The sequence below is a fragment of the Salvelinus alpinus genome, chromosome 26, assembly GCF_045679555.1.
Source record: "Salvelinus alpinus chromosome 26, SLU_Salpinus.1, whole genome shotgun sequence".
Lineage (NCBI taxonomy): Eukaryota > Metazoa > Chordata > Actinopteri > Salmoniformes > Salmonidae > Salvelinus > Salvelinus alpinus.
In genome coordinates, this window is record NC_092111.1 from 33575587 (window position 1) to 33588220 (window position 12634).

A 12634-nucleotide genomic window follows, 5' to 3' on the forward strand; every position below is an offset into this window, starting at 1 on the left:
TTAGCACTTTTGAAATGTACAGCGATAGAATTCAGAACATGGGCCGTTCTTAGTGTTCTCCCTGTACGCCAAGTCAGAACTGTAGGATAAATAAAGGGGGCATATAAGCAGACATGAAGGCTCTTACAATATTCAATGATTACATTTATCTAAACAGGTTATAGGCTACATGTGCACCACCAAGTCAGAACAGTAGGCGGAATTAAGAGGGTTAAATAGACCAAATTATTAGGTTGAGGCACCTGGGCTACTAACATCTTACTACACAACATACACTTAGTATTACCTTCTTAGCTACAGTATACATATCTCCCTGGCATATTACATCATTTATGCAGCAGCATACAATACATTTTTAGACTCATTTTTAGACTTCTGTGTTCACTTGAACAGGAAGGTGGCTCGGCGGTCCTTCGTGGGCAAATAGATTCCGGCGGTCCTTCGTGGGCAAATAGATTCTGTCTCTCACAGTTGAAGTGTACCTACGATAAAAAATTACAGACCTCTACATGCTTTGTAAGTAGGAAAACCTGCAAAATCGTCAGTGTATCAAATACTTGTTCTCCCAACTGTATATATAATATTTTTTTTTTACATTGTTTGCAAACTGATGTGACACATATTAATACTAAAATAACATGCAAAACAGACAAAAAAATGTGGGGCTCAAAACAGGCCCTGAATGACAGATCGCCACTTCTGGTGAGTATTGTAAAGGTTTTGACTTGAGGTTATTGTTCGTAGGGGTGCCAGGTAGGGCGTGCCAACCAGAGAAAATATTGATTTCTCCTTTTTGTTTGGGAGGGAATGAGTCCCGTCTGGTCTGTCTACACCAATGCAAAAAGGACTCATGTAAAAGTCATGTAAAAGTCATAAACCCTTAGGGCATTGGAAATAACTTCAAAACAACTGTTTTGCGTGGGTTGTATTACCAACATAAATGATCACACACATAATAATATAACAAGCAATGAGCTCTAGTTCCTGAAGACAAGTCCCGTCCCTCGGGCCTAAAAGAGTCCAGCCCGGTAACTCAAATGACCTCAGTCACGCAATGTTTGTCTGTTCATAAAAGTGTAGCGTAAACGTCATTCTCAGTCATACAATTAAAATATCAAACCTCAGTAGTCTTCAACTACAACTGACCATAAATCACACTCAAACAAATTAAATAGTTTGTTAACAAGAAATTTCTGGTGTGGTTGAAAAACAAGTTTTAATGACTCCAACATAAGTGTATGTAAACTTCTGACTTCAACTGTACATGTTTCAAGCAGACCACCATAGTCCCTGTGCCCAAGAAAGTGAAGGTAACATGCCTAAATGTGTACCGACCCGTAGCACTCACGTGTCTGTAGCCATGAAGTGCTTTGAAAGGCTGGTCATGGCTTACATCAACACCATTATCCCAGAAACCCTGGTCCCACTCCAATTTGCATACCGCCCCAACAGATCCACAAATGACGCAATTGCACTCAACGTTGCCCACCTGGACAAAAGGAACACCTATGTGAGAATGCTATTCATTGACTATATTCAACACCATAGTGCCCACAAGCTCATCACTAAGCTAAGGACCATGGGACTAAACACCTCCCTCTGCAACTGGATCCTGGACTTGCTGACGGGCTGCCCCCAGGTGGTAAGTGTTTGCAACAACACATCTGCAATGCTGATCCTTAACATGGGGGCCCCTCAGGGGTGTGTGCTTAGTTCCCTCCTGTACTCCCTGTTCACCCACAACTGCGTGGCCAAGCACGACTTCAACACCACCATTAAGTTTGCTGACGACACAACGGTGGTAGGCCTGATCACCGACAACGATGAGACAGCCTATAGAGACGAGGTCAGAGACCTGGCAGTGCGCTGCCAGGACAACAACCTCTCACTCAACGGCAAGTGGTACTGGAGCACCAAGTCTAGGTCTAAAAGGCTCCTTTACTAGCTTCTACCCCCAAGCAATAAGACAATTAATCAAGTGGCCACCCAGACAATTTACATTGCCCCCCCCCCCCCCCCTACCTACATGTACAAATTACGTCGACTAACCAATACCTCTGTACATTGACTCGGTACCGGTATCTATGCCTGCCCATACCATAACCCCACTACCACTGTTCACAACGTTGACATCAGCAAACCACTCACCCACATGACGCCGTACACGCTGTCTCCAATCTGCCCGGTACAGTTGAAAACGGGATTCATCTGTGAAGATCACACTTCTCCAGCATGCCAGTGGCCATTGAAGGTGAGCATTTGCCCACTGAAGTCAATTACGATGCTGAACTGCAGTCTGGTCAAGACCCTGGTGAGGACGACGAGCACACAGATGATCTTCCCTGAGACGTTTTTTACAGTTTGTGCAAACCTACAGTTTCAGCAGTTGTCCTGTTAGCTGGTCTCAGACTATCCCGCAGGTGAAGAAGACAGATGTGGAGGTCCTGGGCTGGCATGGTTACAGGTGGTCTGTGGGTGTGAGGCCGGTTGGATGTACTGCCAAATTCTCTAAAACAAAGTTTTAGGTCGCTTATGGTAGAGAAGTGAACATTCAATTCTCTGGCAACAGCTCTGGTGGACATTCTTGCAGTCATCATGCCAATTGCACACTCCCTCAAAACGTGAGACATCGGTTGCATTTGGTTGTGTGACAAAACTGCACATTTTAGAGTGGCCTTTTATTGTCCCCAGCACAAGGTGCACCTGTGTACTGATCATGCTGTTTAATCAGCTTCTCGATATGCCAAACCTGTCAGGTGGATGGATTATAATGACAAAGGAGAAATGCTCACTGATATGAATGATAAACAAGGTTCTTGTGCGTATGGAAAATTTCAGGGATCTTTAAGTTTCAGCTCATGAAACATGGGACCAACACTTTACATGTTACGTTTATATTGTTGTTCTGCATAATAACACATCACATCTCCTTTGAAATCCATGGCTCTGTGCCTGGAGAGAAGTTGATTCCACCTCCTCCTGGAACACACACTAAATGCTTAGTCTTTGAAACACAGAGATGAGCGAGTCAGTGGATGTTATTGAGATATCTACTGCATTGAGTCGTGCTTCACCAGGTTCATCTATGAGTAATAACTCATAGATGGCCGGAGAACTAAACATTAACTAAACTTAGCTCGAGAACTCTGACGGTTCTTCCTCATCGTACGGATATGCTCTGTGTGCGTTTAAAGTGTGGGGGATGCTTTTTTTGAATGACTGACCCCTTGCATTAATTGGTCCACTAGTCCAGACCAGAGCCATGTATTTATTTTATTCTTCATTCATGGCTCTGGTCCAGATCCCTGGTAGGTCAAAGCCAGTTCTTCTTGGCAAGACTGAGTTGTGGCTTAAAATGGTTCTGTCTATTTGGTGTCTCACAACTGGCCCACACTCACAAATCAGAGAAGTTTGGGAACCAGCTGAGACTGCTTCTGTAACTGTCCAGTGTTGGTCTCTGTCCATTAGGACCTGAAGGATGAGAATAAGAAGGCCAGGATGGCTGCAGCCAGAGCAGTGCTGGAGAAATGCACCATGATGCTGCTCACTGCGTCCAAGGTGTGTACATACTGCTGCTAATGTACTAGATTAAACCTGTGGACTGGAAGAACTTGCTACTGAATGGGTAAAATTAGTTATTCTGGATTTACATAATTGTTTGCCTCAAACCAGCCTAACTTCCCATTTAAAACATTGTTTTTGTGTTTAGTAGATGTGAGGCATAGAGACTGTATTACTACAATTGATTCCGAACATGGACTGCCACACAAGCAGACTAATTCTGATATTTTTCCCAATTATTAGCAAAAGAGCTGATTGGCTGATTGGTAAAAAGATCAGAATTGGGCTGCCTGTGTAAATGCAGCCTCAGTTGGTAAACCATGTCTCTCTCCCTGTAGACGTGTCTCAGACACCCGGACTGCGAGTCGGCGCGTATCAACAAAGACGCCGTGTTCCACCGCATGCGATTCGCCCTGGAGCAGGTCATGGAGATCGTGACGGATGCCCGGCCCTGCGGGGAGACCAAGGTCCTACCCCTCAGCATTTACACCGGCATCAAGGACTTCAAGGTGGGACGACGGGAGGATTTCCTTATGGATTCCATATGTTGTTGTTTTTTCTCCACTTTGCATTGTAATCTAGTTCTAATATAGTAACTACAGTATGATGGTTTAGGCCTGGACTAATCTAGGTTAGCCCCAAACTACAATCTAGCGTAATTTGGGTACCATTTATGTTTACGTATTCTATCCAGAAGATATTTATTACATTTTTATTTAGCCTTTATTTTACTAGGCAAGTCAGTTAAGAACAAATTCTTATTTACAATGACGGCCTAGCAAAAGGCAAAACGCCTCCTGCGGCGACGGTGGCTGGGATTCAAAATTTTAATATAGGACAAAACACACATCACCACAAGAGAGACACCACAGCACTACATAAAGAGAGACCTAAGACAACAACACAGCATGGTAGCAACACATGACAACACAGCATGGTAGCAACACCTCATGACAACACAGCATGGTAGCAACACAACATGGCAGTACAACATGGTAACCGCACAAAACATGGCACAAACATTATTGGGCACAGACAACAGGCCTGGACATACAAAGATGAAGCACGCCAGGTGTTCTGCGCCAGTTCTTTACAATAAGTCAATTATCCCTAGTCAACCTGAAATACCAGTAGCTTGTCATAGAGCTTTTGAATGTTATTCTCTGTCACTCTGTGTCAATTCAATTGAAATGCTTTATTGGCATGACAAATAATTGTTGTATTCATTACTGTGTCTCTGTCTGTGATCCCAGTCCAATGTGGAAGGTCTGCGCGAGGGTCTGTACTCACTGCCCCAGCAGGCTCTGTCTGACCAGCTGGAGGCGGTGGTGGAGAGGACGGAGGACTTCACTGACTCGGCCTACACCAGCCACGAGCACCGAGAGGGCATCCTGCAGCTCTGCCAGCTCGCCCGCCAGGACACTGACCGGCTCATCGCAGCCTGGAGGGAGGCGGTATGTTGGCATAAACTGGGCATACACACACACATGTAAATACTTGTACATGTGTACACACACACACACACACTCGCGTGTGTATGTGTACTCACACATGTAGATATGTACTCGTACGTCTACATGATTAAGAGCACGGGTACAGTAGGTCATGATTTAGCATGCATGAAAATGCACATTACACTCACGTGTGTAGATGGCCACAGACACACAAACTCCTTCACTTCCTTTCTGTTGCTTAGCTACATGACCTTGTGTACTGTTGCTAGGTTTATAGATAATGTGAAGGAGAACAATATAATATCCAGCCTTTTCACACTACCCTCTCCCATATGGCTATACAGTGCTATTTTCCTTCATTCTTTATAGGTCTTAAACCAGTCCTGGGCCCATCAAAGCATCTCAGAGTAGGAGTGCTAATCTAGGATCAGTTTTGCCTTTTAGATCAGAATTAATATGATTATATGGACAGATCCTAGATCAGGACTCTTACTCTGAGATGCTTTGTGGATACGGCCCTGAAGTCAGCCTCATCGTATGAATGGCCATTCACTTGACTCCATTGATTACATAGAACACATTGTTCTCGCTCTCTCGACACCTCACTGAAAGGCGTTTCCTTGGACTCCATAGCGTGTGGCTTTCATACGATGTGTTTTTCCATCGTTAAGCTTGTATAAATGTGTGAAAATAGAGGCCACAGTTCCATTGACAAATTGAATGGAATCAGAGCTACGGCACGTTGAATGATTGGCTCCCTAGTGAGACCTATTTCTACAGCGTGTGTCACTAGCTAGATCCCAGGGTCTGTTCGTTTTCCTTCACTTATTTCAGTAGAAACAGAGCAGTGAGATTAGGTGTTTTTCTCTACTTATTTCAGTAGAAACAGAGAGGGTGATGAGAGGGTCAGAGACAAATCATCAGGGCCCAGTTTTTCAAAAGTGATCTATCTGGATGTCAGCTATTGGATAGGATTAAATGCATAGAAATACAACGGGAGTCCCCATTTCAAGTCAATGATTCATCCATTCTATTCAATCATTCTATTTCTTTGTGTTTAATCCTATCCGATAGCCAAAATCCGGATATTCACGTTTGAAAAACTGGGCCCTGGTGAATTCTGCTTGTTTGACAGTTTTTTTCACAGGTTTACAGCAATGTGTCAAAACAGTCTGACTACAGTGCCTCCCACCTGTCTCCTTGCCCTTAGAACGTGTGTCTGAAACTCTTATGTTTTACAGGATATTGGTGATGCAGAAGGGATCTCACACTCACTCACTCACTCACTCACTCACACTTTCTATCTCTTCCTCTCACACTCTCTACCTTATTCTCTCTCACTCACTCACTCACTCACTCACTCACTCACTCACTCACACACACACACACACACACACACACACACACACACACACACACAAACAAACAGAGCGTGAGCAGGGCTGTGTAATCTCGTATTCTTCTCCTGCTAAGACAGGTCACATCCCAGGCACCAGTCATTAATCACGTGCATGATTTATGTGACGACTACTCTTATCTTTTTCCCCTCCCTTATTTATTTTAATATTTTCCTCATCCCAGCTGTCTCTCAATGCCAAAGAGGTCACAGAGGAGATGGAGCTGTCTATACTGAAGACCTGCCAAAGTGTCCACGAACTCCGCAGAGAGGTGAGTCCTGTAACACTGCGGTCTTAACTAGAATGCATCACTGTCTCGCATGCCAAGTGGTTCAGTCCTAGATCAGATCTGTCTGGAGTTTTCTGTACTCTCCATCTGGGTTGGGATGCAACTGATTACATGTAATCTGACTACAAAAACCTGTAACTGTAATCGGTTATGTTACCAGCAAAAATGTTGTAATCAGTTTAGATACATTTGAAAAAATTTATTACTTTTTGGATTACTTTTAAATTCAGAAAGGATGTTTGTGAAAAAATACATTGACACCTTTCTGTTTTCTCATTCAATTCAGTATTGAAAAAAATAGCAAGTCTAAGTTTGTCCCACCTGAGCGAGTCTAACCACAAGTCAGAAACCACTATGACGACACACCAGATGCGTTTGAGGGATCCCTTTTGTCTTCTTCTAATGCCTCTTAAGGGGAAAGTAACTGAAAGTAATCAGATTACATTACTGAGTTTGGTTAATCCAAAAGTTACGTTACTGATTACAATTTTGGACAGGTAACTCGTAACGGTAACAGATTACATTTAGATAGTAAATGACCCAACCCTGCTCTCATCACATTTTGTTCATATGTCTTGCTCTTCTTTCTCTTTAATATGGCCTTAGCACTCTCCCACTTTTACGTATTCTCTTTATCCTCCCTCCGCTGGCACTCCCCCCTCACGCTTTTTCTCTCTACCCTGCCCTTTCTTTCTCCTCCTTGTTCCCTTTCTGTCTTACTATTGTTTTCTCTTCCTATTACCATTGTGCAGCCAGGTGTACAAAAGATACAACATGTATACCCATTTTTATCTCCCATCTTCCCCTCTCCCGCCGTCCAGCTCCATAAGGTGGCGGTGGGGCGGGCGGCGGACCTGCTGAAGCTGCATGCAGAACACCTGCCTCTGCGGGCCTTGAAGGCCTCAGGGGGTGAGGGAAACCTGGAGGCCGTGGCAGAGTACGCCTGCACGCTCGGCGAGCAGAAGGAACAGCTGGTGGAGGTGAGCGAGGCTCGCTGGCTGGGGAGGCTAACTTAAGTCTGTTGAATCTCCCTGATCAAATCACCTTTTGTTGAATTTAATTCATACAATTGTATTAAACCACAATAAAGTTTATTTAATTAAATCAAAAAAAGTCCATATCCATTCCTATGGCTGAGGTGTATGGACATGGTACTTGTGATATGAGCTACTGGCTTTGGAGACCTGTATTTATTTTCCAGTTGAATATCTGGAAAATATATCTTGATCTGTCTGCTGCTCATATCCAGTCACATTGATGTTAGACGCTGATGTTGTCTGTTCTGTTCCAGACGTGTCGTCTGCTGTGTCACGTCTCAGGGACAGAGCCTCTGGAGATCACCTGTATACATGCTGAGGAGACCTTCCACGTCACTGGCCCTCAGGTAACACACTCTGACAGGTAACAGACACTCTGACAGGAAACGCACAGACACTCTGACAGGAAACGCACAGACACTCTGACAGGAAACGCACAGACACTCTGACAGGAAACGCACAGACACTCTGACAGGAAACGCACCCACCCCCGTGACAGGAAACACACACCCACCCACCCACCCTGTGACAGGTAACGTAACACACTCTGACAGGTAACGTAACACACTCTGACAGGTAACGTAACACAATACATGTTGTGCTAGAAACTCAACCCTGATGTTGTTTTTAAGCTGTACAACTTCTCCATTATCAAGGTTTGTCAGCACATCCTCTGCCATCTTGTCCCCTATAGCTTCACTCCCATCCATTAAACACAGCCAACTATTACAGAAACAGACATTAAGATGACTTCATCTGATACGGGGAGAAATAACTCAGAAAACCACACGCACACAAGTCAGAGTGCATCACCTCCAGCGTGTTGCATTTAATTGGTAATTACCCACAGGTGTCTCTTTATTACCATTGAAAGACATCCACACACACACACACACACACACACACACACACATACATCAGTATTATCCCTCCCTGAGCGGAGGCTCCCCCTCTGACCTTATTGATTGACCTATGAACCTATTAGCTCAGTCATTACAGCTGGGTCATGCAGGGTCTGACATTACCGTGGGCGGGTCTTCACATTTTCCACTACACTCCCAGCAGCAGATAATGAAGCATCTGTCCCAACGGCCTGGAAGACCAAACATAATTAGAAAACTGGGAGACAAAACGGATTCCATGCCCCCTGCTCTGCTCGCTGAAGATTGGTTCCATTTCACACAATCAGCCCCCACACTGAGAGGAAATTATCCTGTGTCTCTGCTCATAGAGTAGATCAACATTCTATGAGAATGAGGCCTGATTCCATTCTGTAATGGGGGTGTTGGAGAGAGTGTGTGTGTGTGTGTGTGGGGCGGTCTAATCATTTTCTTGGATCCTTTGTTAGTTTTCCCTCAAAGAACCAACTGGTCTGGATAGCTACTGGTGTGAGTAACACCGTAATAGCTCCACTTAAGGTGTGTACTGTGCACCTTAACACTTCACCACTCCAATACAATTTTAAAACATAGCTACTTCCTCCACCTCTCCCTCCCTCCTCTATCCTCTCAGATCATCTCTGCAGCCCAGACGCTGGCCCTGCACCCATCCAGTAAGATTGCCAAGGAGAACCTGGATGTGTTCTGTGAGGCCTGGGAATCCCAGCTCTGTGACATGGGCGTGCTGCTCCGGGAGATCAATGACGTGTTCGAGGGCCGCCGAGGTGTGCCTGCCGGTGGTAGGATTGTGTGTGTGTGTGTGTGTGTAATGGGCATCCAAGGTGGGCCTCCCGGTCGTAGGGGAGGGAGAATAAGGGGTGAGAGGAGTTTGGTTGGGGGGGGGGGGGGGTGTTGGTGGGGTGGTCCCCCTGGTGGGAGGAGAGGGGGGGGGTGTTGGACTGGGACGGTCCCCCTGGTGGGAGGGGGGTGTTGGAGAGATTGGGTGGGGCAGTCACTTTTTTTTTTATTTTTTTTTTACCCTTAGCAGGTAAGTTGACTGAACCCATTTTCATTTACAGCAATGACCTGGAGAATAGTTACAGGGGAGAGGAGGGGGATGAATGAGCCAATTGTAAAATGGGGATGATTAGGTGGCCATGATGGTATGAGGGCCAGAATGGGAAGTGGTATTGAAAAACTGTAAGACCAGGATTGGATCTCACTCAGACAAGGGATGTTACCATACAACCAACCCCTGGCATGGGGATGTTGTTTCTGTCCCTCATGGTTTTTGATAGCAAAAGTTAATACGACTGTGAGGGAATGGATTATTCATTGAGTTATGTCAAATCTGATGGACTCACACCATTATTATATCGACACCACACTGAAATAACATTAATACCCGTAATCACTAGTCACCACACAGATTTCTCCCCACCCTCTTGCTCTCTTTCGCTCTCTATTCTCTCTCTCGCCCTATTCTCTTTATCTCTATTCTCTTTCTCTATTCTCTCTCTCGCCCTATTCTCTTTATCTCCATTCTCTTTATCTCTATTCTCTCTCTCGCCCTATTCTCTTTATCTCTATTCTCTCTCTCGCCCTATTCTCTTTATCTCTATTCTCTCTCTCGCCCTATTCTCTTTATCTCTATTCTCTCTCTCGCCCTATTCTCTTTATCTCTATTCTCTCTCTCGCCCTATTCTCTTTATCTCTATTCTCTCTCTCGCCCTATTCTCTTTATCTCTATTCTCTTTATCTCCATTCTCTTTATCACTATTCTCTCTCTCGCCCTATTCTCTTTATCTCTATTCTCTTTATCTCTATCATTTTCATGGGCAGTTAGTCTCACTACAAGCCATGATTGTTTGTACTCTCTGTCTCTCTTGCTCTCTCGCTCTCTATTCTCTTGCTCTCTCTCACTCTCTTGTACTCTTGCTCTCGCTCTCTCTATTCTCTTGCTCGCTCTCTTGCTCTCGCTCTCTCTCGCTATTCTATTCTCTATATTATCTTGCTCTCTATTCTCTCTCTTGCTATTCTATTCTCTATATTCTCTTGCTCTCTATTCTCTCTCTCGCTATTCTATTCTCTCTATTCTCTTGCTCTCTTCTCTTAATCTCTATAATTTTCATGGGCAGTTAGTCTCTCTACAAGCCATGGTTGTTTGTACTCAGTCTCTCTAAGCTGTGGTAGTCTAAAATGTATTGATCCTATTCATAGACAGATCAATCTCTATAACCGTGGTTGTTTGTATTCTCTGACACAACGCAGCGATTAAAGCACAATCAGCACGATACCTCTCACCGAGCCACAGACAAACCGTTCTGTTACAGGCCTGTGTGCGTGTGCATGCGCGTGTATCTCAACACTGGGTTATACCAGCCGTTTTACAGCGCTCTCTCCCACTCCGCAGCGTAATTCCTATAATCCGTAACCTTTGTGGCGTGTCACGGTATTCGTATTTATGGGCCACGATCCAAATGACATGCAACGAGAGAGACGACGTCCCCCTGCTAAAACCATTAAATAGAGTAGTGTGTGTGGAGGGGTGCGGAGCTGGTGCTGAAGCGACGTAGACAGTTAAGCTTTTATGTGAAGTAATACTCCTTTTACGGCAGCGCCTCATCAGCCGTTAAACACATCAGTGATGTTTATCACACCCTGACCACCCCTGTAAATTCTACTGAACTGTGCCTTTACCGGGACTTAAAGATCTCAGCTACAGACAAGAACTTTGTTGAGTTGATTGGTTGCATTCCATTTGAAGTATGATAGAGGATGTGTTGGAGATAATCAACTGTAGTATGATAGGGGACGTGTTAGAGATAATCAACTGTAGTATGATAGAGGATGTGTTAGAGATAATCAACTGTAGTATGATAGAGGATGGATGTGTTAGGGCTGGGCGATATGGCCTAAAACTCATATCTCAATTTCTTTCAAACTTATGGGTGATTCACGATATATATATATCTATATATATTTTTTTTATGTTCTCTAAATTAGCTTTGTTATACAATTAAAGGTAAAATACACTGAATTTAAAACAGTCAGCAATAATCTAATGAATTCAGAGCTTGGTAAATTATATCTAGGCTGAATATATTCCTTCCACAACCATAAGACTCACTAATTATTTTATCAAAATATTTGTACCTGCTTTTTTTGTTGTTGCAATAATCACTGATCTGGCCGGTCTGTCTATAAAAAATAATATTATGTTACAAATTTAACCAGAACTATACATAAGGCACATTCACTAATAATGTAGCACACATATGCTGAGCACTTGTTGGCTGCTGTTCCTTCACTCTGAGGTCCAACTCATCGCAAACCATCTCAATAGGGGCGGCAGGTAGCCTAGTGGTTAGAGCGTTGGGCCAGTAACCGAAATCCCTGAGCTGACGAGGTAAAAATCTGTCGTTCTGCCCCTGAACAAGGCAGTTTTGCCACTGTTCCTTGATCGTCATTGTAAATAAGAATTTGTTCTTAACTGACTTGCCTAGTTAAATTTAAAAAATTTAAAATAATAGAAAATTAACACCGGTCTCATAAACAATCTCTCAAGCACAAGCCCACGTGCTAGTGAGTAGCCAGCAAATATTAATATTTCAAGTTTTAGCAACTTGGATCTAGGTATAATTTCACATGCTCTGAATTCAGCTAACAAGGCAAAACAGTTGAAATGTTATGAACAGAACTGTATGTCCGTCTCCAACTGTTTGAAGAGCATGCTAGCCTGTACACTTTGTTCAGATGTTGAAATCAAGTGGCCTACCCTGTTTCTCAGAATGAGAACGAGTTGCAAATTCCTTATATAATTGTTTTATGCTTTATGCTAAACAACTAGTATAACAATTTTTATTTGACTAAAATGCTGCTAGCGATACGTGATACCGTTATGCGCTTGCGACAAACTGAGCATTCATTTTCCAGAATGAATGTTCATTGGTACATCAGTTTTAGTAGTGTCTGCTCTGCTCGAAATTTGAGGTTTTGAAACATAAACGGGGTATGG

General features: G+C 43.8%; 1 protein-coding gene across 3 annotated transcripts in view; it reads left to right on the top strand.

The window, feature by feature from the left end:
* LOC139555212 (alpha-catulin-like) overlaps window positions 1–12634 on the top strand; it is a 113504-nt gene that overhangs the window by 85063 nt on the left and 15807 nt on the right. For 2 of the 3 annotated variants that reach the window (XM_071368822.1, XM_071368825.1), the window contains exons 5-11: window positions 3469–3558; window positions 3900–4070; window positions 4815–5015; window positions 6597–6683; window positions 7523–7681; window positions 7993–8085; window positions 9251–9416. In XM_071368822.1, coding sequence (XP_071224923.1) covers window positions 3469–3558; window positions 3900–4070; window positions 4815–5015; window positions 6597–6683; window positions 7523–7681; window positions 7993–8085; window positions 9251–9416 — 967 coding nt within the window. The remainder of the gene's footprint in view (window positions 1–3468; window positions 3559–3899; window positions 4071–4814; window positions 5016–6596; window positions 6684–7522; window positions 7682–7992; window positions 8086–9250; window positions 9417–12634) is intronic. The other variant, XM_071368824.1, reaches the window with a different exon arrangement.